The 17,666-nt window shown below is 40.7% G+C and overlaps 1 protein-coding gene and 1 non-coding gene across 6 annotated transcripts in view; both read left to right on the plus strand.

Annotated features, from left to right (window-relative positions):
* Positions 1–17,666, plus strand: part of P4ha1 (prolyl 4-hydroxylase subunit alpha 1) — a 111,090-nt gene that overhangs the window by 71,925 nt on the left and 21,499 nt on the right. For all 5 annotated transcript variants that reach the window (XM_063279494.1, XM_006256425.4, NM_172062.2 and 2 more), the window contains 6 exons: positions 3,041–3,143; positions 4,160–4,256; positions 8,277–8,428; positions 11,326–11,463; positions 13,077–13,316; positions 16,153–16,349. In XM_063279494.1, the coding sequence (XP_063135564.1) occupies positions 3,068–3,143; positions 4,160–4,256; positions 8,277–8,428; positions 11,326–11,463; positions 13,077–13,316; positions 16,153–16,349 (900 nt within the window). In that variant the 5' untranslated portion in view covers positions 3,041–3,067. The remainder of the gene's footprint in view (positions 1–3,040; positions 3,144–4,159; positions 4,257–8,276; positions 8,429–11,325; positions 11,464–13,076; positions 13,317–16,152; positions 16,350–17,666) is intronic.
* On the plus strand, positions 6,187–6,249 carry LOC120099055 (U7 small nuclear RNA). Its single transcript, XR_005497877.1, has one exon. It is a non-coding gene; the product is annotated as a U7 small nuclear RNA (small nuclear RNA).

The raw sequence follows: 17,666 nt of genomic DNA on the forward strand, positions 1-17,666 counted from the left end.
CTGGTCTGGTTATGGCTATCAGATCTTTGTAAAATTTATTTTGAAGAAGCAGACATATTCATATTACTAGTGCTTTGAGGCTTTATAGTTATTAAAGTATAGTTTTCAGGGCTGGGGCGAAAGCTCAGAAGTTAAGAGCACTGCTATTCTTGCAGAGGCACTGGGGTGTGGAGTCCCAGCTATAAATTCTAGTTTCAGGTATCTGATGCCTTCTTCTGGCCTCTGCATGCAGGGAGCAGAGGTGGTACACAGACAAACAGACAAAGGATTCATATACATAAAATAAAAATGGGGGTAGGTGGGCTAGAGAGGTGACTTAGCAGTTTAGCCACCTTATTGCTCTTGTGTGTGCCTATGTGTCCCTGTGTGTGTCCCCATGTGTGTAGGGGACTTTGGTTTGATTCCCAGCATCCATATTGTAGATCCAGAACCAGCTGTAAATCCACTTTTAGGGATTCTAACCTCTTCTGGCCTCTGAGGGTACCAGGGGTGCGCGCGCCTGTGTACATATATATGTATATATGCATATATATATGTATATATATATATGGAGGCAAAACATACATATTATAAATTTAAAACATAGTTATTTCTGTAAGCTAATGATTCTTGGTTTATTGTGATGTTAAAGACAATGGTAGGTAACAAAGAATCTTTTTATTTTTTTTTATTTTCGGAGCCGAGGACTGAACCCAAGGCCTTGCACTTGCTAGGCAAGTGCTCTACTACTGAGCTAAATCCCCAACACGAAGAATCTTTAATAACAATATATTTTAGTAATAAAAATGGTCTTATCTAGCAGATCTAAACTTTATCATAAAAGTTAAAAATTTACATAATACTTGTGACTAGCCTTCTATTAATATATTGAAAACATGTATAATTTTTTTTTCTGGAAATAGCATTTACTAACTAAGAAAATTATGGCAAGAATCTGATTAAACACTGAGAGAATATTCTAGACTCGTCAGACAGCCTGGTGTTTTGAAAAAGATTCGTCCTTTGGCAGGAGCCCAATAGAGGAAGTGCCTGCGTCTGCTACATTCTAGAAGCTTTCTCCAGGCCACTGTAAGGCAGCCAAAAAACTGTTTCACTACTGTGTCCTTCTGGAAGAATCTGGAAATTTGTAGCTAACTTGTAGGGGGAGATATAGGAGTTCTTCCAAAATGCCATTTTTTTATGGTGATCTTTTTCATTGAGATTCAATTTAAGGGAGAAGATGAAGGTCCTTTTCAGCTTTTGTGGATTTCAGTTTGCCTCTGTTGAAGCCTCACGAGAAAGATCAGAGAAGTGTCTACAATAACAGGCTGGCAATCACCTAACAGATAGGAACCTGCTTCTGAAGCACGCCATACTTGAGCAGTAACTTACTCTGCGGTAAAGCAATGAGAAAGCCCATGTTTTTGGTAGGGGAGGAGGAAGAGTATAAGGGTAGTTAGTTGATAAAGCAAGATGGAGCCTTTCAGTGGTTACCCAGTACCCTCATTTATCATGAATAGTCCTCACTGGAAAAGACTGAACCAGGGATAGGGGAAAAAGAAGGTAGGGGTGGTGAGAGGCTGTGGTTAACAGACTGTAAGGACCAGAGTTCAGTCTCCCAGAATGCAGGTGTTATACCAAGTGGGTATGACAGTCTGCCTGCATTCCTCACCTTAGATAGCAAAAACCTGATCCCAGAGAGAGCAGGCTGGCTCCAGGGGCTACTCGGCATATGAGTGAGTTCTGGGTTTGGCTGAGAGAACCTGCTTCTCAGTAATTTAGACGAGTGACTAGCAAGATTCAGATACGACCTCACATACAAGAACAGAAAAAGGGAAAAATTATCAAGAAGAGTTTTGTTACCAGGTTGAGCATAGGGGGAAAGTCACAGTGGTGTACAAGGCTTGGATGGCCTTTCTTTCTTCCTTCCTTCCTTTCTTTCTTTCTTCCTTCCTTCCTTCCTTCCTTCCTTCCTTCCTTTCTTTCTTTCTTTCTTTTAACATAGAACACAGAAGAGAAAAAGTACAACAAAAAAAAAAAACAAAATAATAGCAAAGCCTTCCTCCTCTCAAGCTAGCCCTCAAACCTATATTGTTAGGAGAAATTACTAGTTTAAATGTACAGGGCTATTCATTCTTTTGGTATTGACCACACCTTAAGTAATAGCATTGCTGTTGGGGTACAGCTAACTGGATACAGTATTGGATTATCATGCTCTGGGGTTCCATCTCCAGCACCAGCTAAACAGGGCGTAGGGACACAAACCTAAAATCCCAGCTATCAGTAGGATCAGAAGTTCAAGGTGAGTCTTAGCTCTAGAAAGTCAAAGGCCAGCCTGAATACAGGTGATCCTGTCTCAAACAAAATAGTATAGCTCCATTCATGTTTAATTAACACACCAAGACAGTCCCGTCTCTCATCATGATTCAGTGCTCTCACAGAGATATGAAATAATCAGTCACCTCCACTTTTATCATCTCTACAACTTCGAATTTTAAAGTTAGAACCATACTTGGGAAAGATGGTTTAAGTTAGAAATTTTAAGGATTAAAGAGCTCCGAATTTTTTCTTTTACACCATTTCTATCATCTTTAAAGTGTATTGGTGATCTCTAAAGTATATTCTTGTGGGGCATTCATGTTTTAGAGCTAGACAAAAGGGAAAACATTTTCATACTATATAAAATGCCACTTCTGAGACTTGAGAGACGACTTAGCTGTTAACACTTGCTGCTCTTCCAGAGGACCTGAATTCTAGTCTCAGCACCATATGTAGTGGCTGTCAACTGCCTATAATTCCAGCTCTGGCCTCTGCTGACACCCACACTCGTGCTCATCACTGCACACACATACACAATTAAGACTAAAAAGAAATCCTTTTCAAAAACCGTAACTGTTCAGTTGCTCTGCTTGCAATAGCAGGGAAACAAATGGGTTGAAGTTTCTCTATAGCATGGAGCATCTAAATTTATTAAAGTCATAAATTAGTCATTACATTGATTTTAAAAAGTTAACATCAATTCTAGAGGCAGCCTGGAGACTAATTGCTACTATTCTTGTAGGTGTGTGAACCTGTGGGGTGCTCCAAGATGATCTGGGGTGTATTAATGATGGGGATTCTACTTCCTCAGTGTTCAGCCCATCCAGGCTTTTTTACTTCAATTGGTAAGTCTTAGCCATTTGTAACCTACTAGGTTTTACATTTTAAATTTTGCATGCTTTTGTATTTTTAAATTGGTAAAAACAAATGCACTGTATTCCTGAAGATTAACCTCGGTTTATCCCTTGCCTATTTAAGAGGGCCATTTGAAAAATTCCTTTATGTCTGTCTGCCTTTCTTCATTCTTTAAAAAGAAATAGTTTACTGAGTACTCTCCATGAGTGCAGTGTGGACAGTAGTTATAGTACGTACTACCTGCCTTGGATTTCTTTAAATTAATTTTTTCTGATTACAAAGGTGATATGTATTATGCTTAGAAATTGGAAAAATTTAGAAAAGCATACCAAAAAGTTAGTGCTAGTTGGGCATGACAGCACCCAACTATGTATGACTTTAATCCCAGCACTGGAGGCAAAGGTAGCCAGAGCTCTATGAATTTGAGGTCAAGCTTGGTCTATATACTAAGGTCCAGGCCAGCCAAGTCTATATAATGAGACGCTCTTACAAAAAAAAAAAAATAAAGAAGAAACTTAGTGATTAATCTCTACACATAATTAATGCATATACATACCATTTTAATGCATAGATTACTTTCTAATATTTTACTTCACTGTAAATGTGTTATTTTCTCACACCCTAAGTTTAAAAAGTATCATAAAGATAGTGTGCTGAAGCTGGGCAGTGCTGGTGTACTCTCTTGGTCCCAGAACTTAGGGCAGAGGAGGTAGATCTTTGTGAGTTCAAAGACAGCTTGGTCTCTGTTTATTAATTTAGTTTAAAAATGAAAAACACCATTTTCAACATAGTCCAAGTTTACAAAATTTATTAGTTCTAAAACCTAGAACCATTACTCATTGGAATTTTATTTTGGTTTATCTGGTGGGAAAAAAGAAAGAAAAATGATCCTTCACAACATACCTGTTCCATTCTGATTAAATCCTCCAAGAGGATAAAACCTTCCTAATGAATTCTAAAAGATTTATATTGATGAATATTTAATGACCTTCCTATTCCCGTGTAGGTCAGATGACTGACTTGATCCATAATGAGAAAGACCTGGTGACGTCACTAAAAGATTACATTAAAGCAGAAGAGGACAAGTTAGAGCAAATCAAAAAGTAAGTGTGTTTTTCTTCCTGCCGTTCCGGCTCCATCGGAACGTTTCCTCTCCTGCACTGAAGCATGCAGTGGAAATGTAAGCGGGAGAAAGACTAAAGCATTAAGGATGGGAAACAAAGATCAGTCCCGGGTCAGAGGTGGTGCGTGTCAGCTTGTATATTAGGATATGCACATGTTTATATTTGCAGATGCATATGGCATAAGGTTAACGTCTGATGCCTTCCTCTATTATTCTCTTATTTTTTGAGGCAGGATTCCTACCATATTTGGCAAGGCTAATTAGCCACCAAGTTTCAGGAATCTTTCTGTTTCTACCTCCAAGCTCTAGAATTAGACAAATATGACTATTGTTGGGGATGTTTGGGATCTGAACTCAGTGGCAGTCCTTGTATGATAAACACTTTACCACATGACCAGTTCCCTAGTCCCTAGTTAGCTTTTTATTACTGTGACAAAGTAACTTAACAAAACTTGGGAGAAAACAATTACTTTATCTCACAGTTCAGATGTTCTAATTTCATTTCATTCTAACTGAGCAGTTCAATGGCAGCTGGGGAGCAGAGGTAGAGAATGGAGGGGTTAGGAGGCTTCCTCCTTCCTGAGCCTGTGTAGGTGCTGCCCACATTCACGGTAGTCCTCTCTGTAAACAACTCACAGACACACCCAAAGGCGTCTTTTAAGAGCTACTTTGTAATCTAACGATGTTGGCAGTCCAGGTTACTCATCACAGTGTGGATGGATGGAGGGGGATGTAGAAGCCCTACATCTAATATCTTTCATAAACTAATGATCATCTCTCCAGTATGCCACCTGCTAGCGCAGTTTTCCAGTTCCTCTTGGGATTCCACTGTAGACTTACAGTGACAAGTACAATCAGTGATACCTAATATAAAAGCCATGTGTTTTTTCTTGAATGTTAATTTTAGTGACTAAGGTTTGTATGTAATCCTGACCTGAGATTTTGTACTCTGAAGTGAATGCCTTAGTGTTAATGTATTAGGTTTTGAGACAGTCTTACTGTGTAGCCCTGGATGGCCAGAAATAACACTGAGATTGGCCTGCTCTACCTGTTGCATGCTGGGATTAAAGGTGTGTACTACCCTGCTGAGTTCTGCATGGCCATGCAGAAGGACCTGTGTAACACAGTTCCCATCTCTGGAGCACAGCCAGCAGGGCATGGGCCTCCACTAGTGTTGTCAGTTCCTAGGCATGAGGCTTGTTTGTGTAATAATGTGCATATTGCTTTGGGGAATGCTCTCCCTGCCAAGGTTAATGACTCCATGAAAATTGGAAACAGTGGAGTCTGGGAGGTGAGGATGTGTCTGGTGTTCCTGAACAAAAATGGTAAATGCTGAGACCTTCTGGCAGCTCTTAAGGATGTGGGAAAGAACTCTGAAAACATGAGTTAAAAAAAAAAATTAGGATTTCTTAACTATACAAAAAATATAAGGACGCAATATGAGTTGTATGAAGGGTTTCACGGACCTAAAAGAACAGAGGCAGCTGCACTATGAGCCAGCTTGTCAGAAAGATACTAAGGAAGGAGATAAAGAGATTTAGGGAATGGTGATCTCAGAGTGAGATCCCACCCAGCTAACTTATTGTCTGTGCTTACAAAAGCAGGCAGATTCCTGAGTTCAAGGTCAGCCTGGGACAGAGCAAATTTAGGTCCAGGCATGGTGGGAATGCTAATCTCAGTCTGAATCCCACCCAACTAAATTTATTGTTTGTGCTTACAAAGGCAGGCAGATCTCTGAATTTATTTGCAGTGTTAAAAAAAAAATTCTTCTGTCTTTTCCTAAGAATCAAGGGACTAGTGTCATAAAATTCATGGGATAATCAAAAGGGAACCTGGAGTAAATGCCTGAATTGATCTGTAATAAAAGACTGATCTGCAAGGGAGAGCTACCCAGAAGAGAACTGCCTGGAGAGTGAACACAGCTCTTTTAGAATTTTTCTATCAGGATTTCTGACTTTTGTCAGAAAACTCAAGAATTACTTAGAGACCTAACACAGCTCTTTTAGACTTTTTTCTAGACGCTTTTCTGACTTTGGTTGGAAAACACATGAGCTATCCAGAGAGCTTTTAGCATTTTTTTCTAGCATGAGAGAGCTGTCTCAAGCAGAAAGCTATCTGGAGCAGATTGCAGAGCCAACAGCTGTCTACAGAGCTGTCTGGAGAGCCAAATTGAACAGAATGCAAGCTGTCAGCTTGCACCTATGACTGACTGCAAGTAGTTCTTTTGCTGCTCCCAAATACCCCTTCCTCAGAAACCCATCTCCAAGAGGAGGCTGGTCCTCGGTATTAACCCGCATGGCTCTTGTCTCTGTTTTAAAATTCATATTCTACATAGGGTGTAAAGATTTGCTGTAAATTAGCACATAGTTACACACACGTGATTCCAGCATGTGATAGAGGCAGGAGGATCACAAGTTGAAGGCCAATCTAGACTGCATAATACAGTAAGACCTTGTCTCAAAAAGCAAAGCAACAAGGAGAAGAGTTAGTGTGACTGTGAGTTAGGCTGGGATTAGTGTGAGTGTGAGTTAGGCCAGGATTAGTGTGAGTGTGAGTTAGGCCGGGATTAGTGTGAGTGTGAGTTAGGCCGGGATTAGTGTGAGTGTGAGTTAGGCCGGGATTAGTGTGAGTGTGAGTTAGGCTGGGATTAGTGTGAGTGTGAGTTAGGCCGGGATTAGTGTGAGTGTGAGTTAGGCCGGGATTAGTGTGAGTGTGAGTTAGGCCGGGATTAGTGTGAGTGTGAGTTAGGCCGGGATTAGTGTGAGTGTGAGTTAGGCCGGGATTAGTGTGAGTGTGAGTTAGGCCCGGATTAGTGTGAGTGTGAGTTAGGCCCGGATTAGTGTGAGTGTGAGTTAGGCCCGGATTAGTGTGAGTGTGAGTTAGGCTGGGATTAGTGTGAGTGTGAGTTAGGCTGGGATTAGTGTGAGTGTGAGTTAGGCTGGGATTAGTGTGAGTGTGAGTTAGGCCGGGATTAGTGTGAGTGTGAGTTAGGCTGGGATTAGTGTGACTGTGAATTAGGCTGGGCTCAGTGGCCTGCATCAGTGCTTGTTGCCACTCGAGGAGGTGAAGCAGGGACATTCTTGAACCAGAAATTCACAGCTATCTTAAATGGTAACATAGTGGGACCCCATTCTTAAAAGAAAGAAATGTGTAAGGTGTTAGAGAGATGGCTCATCAATTAAGAGCTGAGCTTTCAGAAGACCCAGGTTCAATTCCTAGCACCCACATGGTGGCTCACAACTGTCTGTAACTGGAGTTCAGGGGATCGACACCTCTTCTGGCCTCTCTGGGCACCAGGCATGCATGTGGTCAGCACTCATTGATGTAGGCAAAACACCATCTACCATGCAGAACATACAATAAGGAAAAACACAAACTTTTAGAGAATGAGTTGCTTTAAATACACACTTTGCAGAATTTAGGCAGGGCTAGTTCATTTTTATTTTACTATAATAGTGATTTTAGTTTCTTAGGACTTATGGGGAAATCAAAATTTTGAGTGAGTAAATTTTAGCATTTCTAAGATGAGATTCCATTTGGGAGAAACAGTCTAAAACAAAAAAAAAAAGAAATTGTATTTTGATTCATTAAATTAGGCATTTTTTTCTTCTGTATGATGTTGTGTTTTAGAGTCTGTATTTTTACTTTAAAAAGAAATTGTAGAGAATAGTTTAAGTGAAAAGCTTGTAATTAGTCTCATTTCCCAAGTGCTTTACTTGATTGATTTTTCCCCCCTTTGTACACTCTTTTTTGTGGGGTGAGGAGAGACTCACTGTGTAGATCAGGCTAGCCTTGAATTTACAGAGACCTACTTTTCTTTGCTCCTCAGTGCTGGAATTAAAAGCAGGTGCCACATTTGGGTGGGTGGGGAAGAGGGGAGGAGTTGGGGGAAGGGAAACCATAATCAGACTATATTGTCTGAAAAAAAAGTCTATTTTCAGAAACAGAAAGAGCATGTGCAGCCATAAACGTGCACTACTTTTATGTCTGACCTCTGTAGATGGGCAGAGAAGTTAGACCGGCTAACAAGTACAGCAACAAAAGATCCAGAAGGGTTTGTCGGACACCCTGTAAATGCATTCAAGTTAATGAAACGTCTGAACACCGAGTGGAGTGAGTTGGAGAATCTGATCCTCAAGGATATGTCAGATGGTGAGTTTAAAGGGGCGTCGGAACTAAAGCCTAACTCAGTTCCTCGTGCACCAAGAGCTTATGATGGAATTGAAGAATTACATGTGTGTTTGCTCTGACTAGAGATAAATGAAGTCTGGATCATTTGATCTAAAAAAAAAAAATGGTAACTTCTAATATTTCTGACAACGTGGGTAATCTTACCTTTTGATCTTCAGAAATGATTAGATTATTTGACATATAACGTCATTTCTAAGGGCAAAATCATTAGGAGTTGTGTTACAAAGAGGAGTGTTAGCTGTGTGCCACCCAGGATTGTGTGTTTAGGGTTATCTTTCTTCATGTAGGCGGTCATTTAAAACATTGACGCTACAGACATCAATTCTCAAGTCTTTGTAATGAAATAATGGAGCTGTTGGTGTTCTAGATGACAACCAACACAGAACACTAAGCCTGAAGCTTAAGGAGGTAAAGGGATTATGTGCTATACAGCAGAAGCACAAGTATTGGTTGAATGATTGCTGACTGATACAAAAAAGGGAAAAAAGGTGCAAGTTAAACATCTGTGTCAGTAAAATACTCCGTAGAGCGCTTACCAGTGTTGGTGAGTAGTAAGTCGGCCGTAGTCTCTTTATCCACGGTACTCACAGTCGCAGCTCCAAAATGTGAAGTGGAAAACTTGAAAAATAGTAAGATTTAAGTTTTGTGGCTCTCTGGCTGGTGAGATGAACTCTCCAGTTGCCCTGTTGGGATTTGAGGCCCCCTTTCTTGCAGCATGTCTTTGCCCTTAGTCCTTAGTCTTCTGTTTATGTAGCCTTTGGAGCACACATGGTCCACAAGTGCAAGCTTTAAGATGCTGCAATTTGGATGTCAGAGAAAAGCAACAGTGTTCCTGTGAGAGTTTCTGACTTAGAAATGAAGGGGAAAATGTGCAGAAGTTGCTAAGGTTCTTGGTAAGAATAAGTCTCAAGTTCATTAAAATGTGAAGGAAAAAGAAATTGTTCAGTTTTCCTTTTGCACCTCAGACTGAAAGCTGTGCCCACACTGCATGAAGAGCACCTTTGTTAGCTAGAAAAGACACTGAGCATTTGCATGTGTGTAGAAGGAAAACAATCTATAAAGTTTTGGTACCATCCATGCTCCCTTCCAACTACTAAAGGTTTAACAGCATCTCCTGTGGGTAAGGAGGAAACACTACTAGCAGATGCTTGTGGGTACTAATTTACCATAAGCTGTTTTTCCCGTGTATTAACACCCTGAGAACAGTTATAAGGAAATACACCTTTTGGCTGCCTCTGCCTCTGCCTCTGCCCTCTCCTCTGCCCTCTGCCCTCTGCTCTCTGCTCTCTGTTCTCTGCCCTCTGGCCTCTGGCCTCTGCCTTCTTCCCTCTGCCTCTGCCCTCTGCCCTCTGCTCTCTGCTCTCTGCCCTCTGGCCTCTGGCCTCTGCCTTCTTCCCTCTACCTCTGCCTCTGGCCTCTGGCCTCTGCCTCTGCCTCTGCTTCTCTATAGTTCTTTTATAATGTGACCCTTGAGACTTTGGCATTTTTTTCTGTGTGGTAGTCATCCCATAATTACCTATCTATCCATCTATCTATCTATCTATCTATCTATCTATCTATCTATCTATCTATCTATCTACCTACCTACCTACCTATCTATTTATCTATCTATCTATCTATCTATCTTCTATGCATTTTATATATACATAATATTATGTGTAAATATAAAACCACATATACATTTTTCTCTTTTTCCTTAAGAGAACTTGAGCAGCATATTTGGTCTTGGTTTTGTTTTGGTTCATAAGAAACATAGGAGCCAGGTAGAGTGGCTCATGCCTTTAGTCCCAGCACTCAAGGGGCAGAGCAGGCAGAGCTCTGAGGTTGAGGCCAGCCTGGTCTAGTGAGACCTTGTCTTGGAAAAAAATTAAAAGAAAAAAGGAACAGAAACTACTGTGGTCTTCTGTAAAACTTGCTTGCAGGATTTCTTGTGGGAGTTGTTAGAGTCAGCTTAAAGTAGACAGCATTGATAGGAGAGCCAGTGTCCTTTCAGCTAGTGTTCACTTGTACATGCCTAGTAATTTAACTAATGCCTGATACTTACTGGTCAAAGTGCATGCAGTTGACAATAAGTTAACCAGCGTACTTACAGGGGTGACATTGGTATTACTAAATTGTAAACCGCATTTTGATTCTGTTTTTTAAAGGAGTGTTCTTAATCCATTCTCCTTAGGGACTATATAGTTCTTAAGTACTTTGTTAGTTTGATTTTACTGTACTATATAAATCCTGTAGTGTTTGTGTCTGTCAGGGAAAGAAGGGTCCTGAGGATGGAACCCATGGCGTTGTGTGTTTAGATAGGTACCCTGCCAGTGATCTGTACCAACCAGCTTGTATTTCTGTTTCTCCATCACTGTGTAGCACTGGCTGGCTAGAACTCACGACTCGGCCTGCCTCTGCCTCCACATGCTGCTGGGGCTGAGGGCATGTGCCAGCGTGCCTAGCTTCCTTGGGCAGTTGAGACAGCCTTGTGTATTCCAGATTGCCTGACACACTTGTCGACCTCTTGTCTTTGTATTTCTTGCACACACTTGTCGACCTCTTGTCTTTGTATTTCTTGCGTCAGAGGCATGTATTATCATCCTGGCCTCTGGGTGTTCTTTTTCTCTTTTTTGATTGTTTTTTTCCTGGATATTTTGCATATAAACAGTTACTATTAGTAGTTACTATTGGAAGTTAGATCTTTTCTGAGATGGATGTAATTTTTGCAGTGACCTCACAGTGCTCACATCTAGTGGGACTCGGGAATTGAAGCTAGTGGTTTGCTCCATCTCAGTATGCTTTGTGAATGTAGGAATTTCCTGGTAAGGTGGAAAACTGATGAGATATTTTTTATACTCAATGTTTTCGATCTCAAGGCTTCATCTCTAACCTGACCATTCAGAGGCAGTACTTCCCTAACGACGAAGACCAGGTTGGGGCTGCAAAAGCTTTGTTTCGTCTGCAAGACACCTACAACCTAGACACGAATACCATCTCGAAGGGCAATCTTCCAGGTAAGAGGACTCTTCTGTCTGTGCTTGCGTTCGTCCCTCAGCTGCTCTTCAGCCCACTAGGAAATGTAAGTTTTTTCTTTAATTAATTTATTTATTCACTTTACATCCCAATATCAGCCCCACCCCACCCCCACCTCCTATTCATCCATAACTTACCTCTGCTTTTTCTCCTTCCTCGACAGGCAGATCCTTTCCTCCCCTAGTCTAGTACTCTGTGGTTACACTGACTGAGCAGCCAGTATCCACATATAATCAATACATACCACATTTGCCTTTTGGGGTCTGGATTACCTCACTCTGGATGGTTTTGTTTTCCTCAGCTCTTTCCATTTACCTGTGGGTTTTTTTTTTTTTTTTTTTTTTTTTTTACTGAGTTGAGTAGTACATTCTCTTTGGTCATCCTCTGTTGCTGGACTTCTGTTTCCAATCTGGCCATTAGGAATAGAACCGCAGTGAACATGGTTGAGCAGGTGTCCCTGGCATAGCATGTACAGTCTTTTGGGCATATGCCCAAGAGTGGAAATAATTCCCAGAAAGAGTAGATGGCAAGAAATAATCAAACTCAGGGATAAAGTCAATAAAATAGAACAACAGCCACAGGAAAAGCAATACAAAGAGTCCATGAAAGAAGGAGTTGGTTCTGACCGGTAAACCCTTACCCAATTAACCGAGGTTGGGGGTGGGGGGAGAGAAGAGAGAAGAGAGGAGAGAGAGATATCTGAGTTACTAAAATTAGAGGTGAGGGGATACCGACGGACGCCGAGGAGTCTTTAAAGAAGAGCCGTCAGCAGTTTGCTTTTCCTTCTTCTCTTCCATTTTCCGCTCATCTCCTGCTGGAGCGCTCCTTAAGCATGAGTTAGATGCCTCGTTGTTGTTGCTTTTGAGACAGATACAAGATATGATTCCTGCTGTGTTACAGTGTAGTTTAACTTAAGCCATGTGCCATTTTGGTAACTTCATCTGCTTCATGTGTACTTGATAAATGAAAACACATCTGTTCAGTAACCTGTACTTAGATGTTAATAGTCATGTAGTAATAACACTGTTACATGCTACATGGTTTTATCTAAGTCTTGTGTTCTTCTTTTTACCTTTATTTATTTGTGTATGTGTGTGCCACATGGGTGCTATTGCATGCATGTGGAAGTCAGAGGACAATTTGTGGAGCCCGTCCTCTGCTTCCACTGTGAGTGATGAGCTCAGGTCACCGGGCTTGGAGCTGGCCTTAGTTTAGACTCGTTACGCACATCCCCTGCACCAGCCCTGTAAGCCTTGTTATGCTAGGCTGTTTTGTCTGTTTATGAAATTAGATTTTTGCTGTTTATTTACTTACTTATTTGAGACAGGGTCACTCTCTATAGCTCTGACAGTCCTGGACCTAGACCTGGCTGGCCTTGAATTCACAGAGAATTCACTGCCTCCTTTACTTCCTGAGTGCTGGGATTAAAGGCAGTGCTAACACACCCAACTGGTTTTTGCTTTTCTTACAACTGAACAATGTTCCAGTGTTCAAATGAAAGTGAAGTAGTACTCGGAAGGTTGTGCAGCCTCCTATAGTACAATATTGGGATTGCTAATGCTCTGGCTTTGTTTGTTTTGTTTTGTTTTTATAGGAGTGAAACACAAGTCTTTTCTAACAGCTGAGGACTGCTTTGAGTTGGGCAAAGTGGCCTATACAGAAGCAGATTATTACCACACAGAACTCTGGATGGAGCAGGCTCTGATGCAGCTGGAGGAGGGAGAGATGTCTACTGTAGACAAAGTCTCGGTTCTAGATTATTTGAGCTATGCAGTGTACCAGCAGGGTGACCTGGATAAGGCACTTCTGCTTACAAAGAAACTTCTTGAACTAGGTATGTTATCTGGCCTAAGTTACATTGTATCTACTGGGTTATATCTTATCTGTATATCTACTTAGTCCTCCAAGCACACAGTCAGCCACATGCTTCACATAAGAAGTCTACAAGTCAGCAGAAGACATACTCTGTTCTCTCACTACTTATTCTCAGATTATAAGAGGTTTCACCTAATATACTACTGTGCTTGCTGTGTTCTCTGATGGTTTTTTCTCTGGGAATTTAAAAATTGGAACTAGCCAGACCACTGTAGTGCACTCCTTGAATCTCTAGCACTTGAGAGGCAGAGGCAGGTGACTCTTTGTGAGTTCAAGGCCAGCCTGGTCTACATAGTGAGTTCCAGGACATCCAGAGCTGCACAGTGAGACCCTATCTCAAAAAGAAAAAAAGAGTAAACAGGAAATATGATCAAGCCTAGACAAGAACTCTAGAAAATGTTTACTTACCATGTGGCCATAGTAATTCCCAACCACTTTTCCTGTGAAGAACATTATTGCTTTTTTGCACTTCATAGTCAAATGTTAGAAAAATGATATGAGAATTAAACAAAAAGAAAAGATCTATATGCAGGTAGGCGTGTCACATGTATGTAGTGATCCCCAAGACCAGAGAGAGGAGGGAGTTGTGCTGGAACCCTGGCCCTTTTCAAGAGCAGCAGGTGCTCTTAACAACTGAGCCATTTCTCTAACTGTCCAAATACCTTGGTTTCCACCCCAAGATCTACTATGCTGCAATCTTTGGAAGTGGGGTCTCAGAATGTATAAAATAATAGGTTCAGGCAGCCTTTGATACATTGTGAAGAAAGAATATTTAATAAATTATGATTAGTGGTTTAGTCCCTGGAAGCTCTGGTTGGTTGGCATTGTTGTTTTTATGGGGTTGCAAGCTCCTTCAACTCTTTCAATACTTCCTCTAACCGAAAGACTATACATGGACTAACCCAGGGCTCCAACTGCATATGTAGCAGAGAATAGCCTTGTTGGGGCACCAGGGGAAGGGAAAGCCCTTGGTCTTGCCAAGGTTGTACCCCCCCCCCCCAGTGCAGGGGAATATGGGGGAGAGCAATAAGGGGGATGTATAGGGGGAATACCCATACGGGGGAGGGGGAGGGAAGGGAATGTGGGCTTATGGACAGAAAACTGGGAAGGGGAATAACCTTTGAAATGTTAAGTAAAGAAATATATAATAAAAAATTAAAAAAAAATCAGTTGTTGAGAAGAATGTAGAATTTGAACTATCATATAGTCTTGATAATAATTCTACATTAGAATATATTTTGTCATAAGCTTCCTATTAAAGGAAATATGTGTTTAGAAGGGAAGCCAGAAATCTTGTTCCTTGGATAAAAAAAATGAAAATATATTTCACTCAGAGAGTTATACATGAATAATTATACAGGTTGTGATGGAGTAGAGATGTATCACAAAATGTTTAATATGATAATTTTGATGCTGGAATTATTTTATAATTTTATTATAAAGTAATCATGAGTATAATTGTACACATTTGTCTCAAAACTAATCCTATCATTTCCTTAAGACTGATGAATTTCATTATGCCTCAATTAAAATAAATTATAATTTTTTAAATTAATGTTTTCAAAAACATAACTTACAAACAGCTATAAAAAATAGGCCAACAAGATGGCTCAGTCTATGAAGACACTTTGCATGCAAATATGGTAACTTGAGATTTCAATTCTTGGAACCCATATGAGAAAAAAAAAACATAAATAAATTATGATTAATTAAGATAGGTATTGGAAAAGGGGAACTGCTCAAAAAAGACTTATCATCTGAAAAATGAACTTTATGATAATTGATTTATTTCTTAGTTAATGAATCAAGATATTAATTCAAATAACTTTTGTTTTCCTGTTCTGTTTTTCTCTTGATTTAAATTATATTTTGTATTCAATATAGAAAATGTTATTAATACAGAAAAGAAGAATCAACCGTTTTTGTTTGGTTGTATATACTCCCTTTTCTATACACATTTAGTTTTATCTTTCAAAATTAGGCTTTTATTACATATCACAACATACATCGTGAGAGTTTCAGAAGAACTAGAAATACTTTATAAACTAGCACTTTAATGCCACAAGTAACGTCTCTAACTTCCTGTTCTTTTTGTTTCTATCTGTGTATGGTTGGTTGGATTGGTTTTTCCTTACTAAAAGGTAGCTAAAAATTATCAGTAGCAATTTCTGAGGCAGTTAGTGGATTTTGGCATGTTTGAAAATTATATATTCCGTTTCCTCTTCTTACTTGGATATTTGGAGCTGGAGCCTACTCAGCCCTCAGACGTGCATTGGTCTGCCTTTGGCTGTGGTGAGAATTGGTTATGAAGTGGGTCCGATTTGTCTGTATCATAGTGATTACTTTGGAGCCACAAAATTTTCTTTTCACCACTACTTAAAATACACAGAGGATAAGACTTCCTTTTTTTTTCCCTAGACAGGGTTTTTCTGTGCTGTCCTTGAACTCACTATGTAGCTTAGGCCAGCCTTGAACTAAGGAATCCTCCTCTCTCCGCCTCCTGAGTGCTGGAAGTAGAAGGCAGCCATGCCCAGCTGAGAAAGACTAACGTGTCAGATACAGACCTGATCTGTCGTCAGAGCTGTTTCCGTTCAAGGCAACTGTGTGTCCTTATTGACTGGATGGGACTGGCTTAATCTTGTTTTGGCACTAATAACTTTGACACTCTTACTGCCTCCTTCCTCAAAAGCATCTTAGTACACTAACCTTATGTGATATAAACTGTTTACATTGCTGTTTTCTGGGGATTAAACAACTGTAAACTCTCCTGTGTACCCACCTTATGTCTCTATTAGATCCTGAACACCAGAGAGCCAATGGTAACTTAGTATATTTTGAGTATATAATGAGTAAAGAAAAAGATGCCAATAAGTCTGCTTCGGGTGACCAGTCTGATCAGAAAACTACACCAAAGAAAAAGGGGATTGCTGTGGACTACCTGCCAGAGAGACAGAAGTACGAAATGCTGTGCCGTGGGGAGGGTATCAAAATGGTAAAGTGGAAAATGTCAATCGTGTGTGTGTGTGTGTGTGTGTGTGTGTGTGTGTGTGTGTGTGTGTGTGTGTGTGGTACTAGAGGGATTCAAAGCTTTTCATATTGTAGTCCCTGTGGTAAAAATCACAAAGTAGTACACTGTGTGCCTACTGTGGATGAAAATACATCACTGGGCATGAGTTACACATGATTTCCCCAGATTAACTGATAATGGAACATTGTTAGTGAGTTTTTAGAGTATGTCTAGTTGTAAACTCTTTTTAAAAAAAATGTTTAAATTCCTTTCTCTACCAAAGAACTAAAGTCAGGCTTTCGGTGTTGACAGCCTAATCGCTAATAGCAGGTGCACATTGCACCACTGTGGACGTGTCCACCGACTGACGCCTAGCAACAAGGGTTTGCTTCACTTTGGGAGCTAGTGAGCCTTGTGCGAACAGGTAGACTTTGTTAGACTCCTTCAACTTCTTCATTCATGTCTCTGTTAAACTCTGTATGTATGCTAGCACCTTTGCATCCCCTGGGAAATGCCGGAGAAAGACGGCCTTCAAAGGGGGGAGTCTTGCTTTGCCTCACAGGTCCAGAGGTTTCAAGTCCATCCCATCCCATTCACTGGGATGGGTCCATGGCAGGGCAGGGCACCTTGGAGGAGGCGTGTGGAGCAGAACTATCAGAAGGGGAGAGCCACAGGGATAGCATTCACAGCACCACCTTCTGGGAACACCCCGATGACTCCCTTAACCACTTTATCACCTCCCAACCACACCACAGACTAAAACGAAGCCAAGAATTTAGGATCGATCTAAGTCCAAACTCTAGTAATAGATATCTTTTAGACATGAGAACTTGATGAGCCATCATCATAGCTTTACACGTTTATAGACATCATATAATAATACCAAATGTCTAGCTAGCTCTCAGGTTTCCAGTGGTGAACTGGGTCTGTCATCTGTTTAGGAAACTGGTTCTCCTATATCGGGTTTTAAAGTTTGAAGTTCAGTGTCTTACTCATATGGAACTTGACCACCTTCTTGTTACTGAGACATTCCTCTTCCCCAGAAAGTACTCTATTTTCTTCAGGGCCAGGGTTGAGCCCAGTGCCTTCCATATGCCAAGTGACCAACCTGACACCATTGTGTTTTACTGCACCCCCAAACCCTGTCACTGATGACATTTTAAAGATCCTAAATGCATGTTGGTTTGATGCAAAAATGTGTACCAGGCACTGCGGCTTTGTGTGCGGTTCCAGAGGTCACCTGTGTGTGTGTGTGCACGTGTGTGTGTGCTTGTGTGCGCGCACAACATCGTTATTGTTTCT

This window comes from Rattus norvegicus, chromosome 20, assembly GCF_036323735.1.
Source record: "Rattus norvegicus strain BN/NHsdMcwi chromosome 20, GRCr8, whole genome shotgun sequence".
Taxonomy (NCBI): domain Eukaryota; kingdom Metazoa; phylum Chordata; class Mammalia; order Rodentia; family Muridae; genus Rattus; species Rattus norvegicus.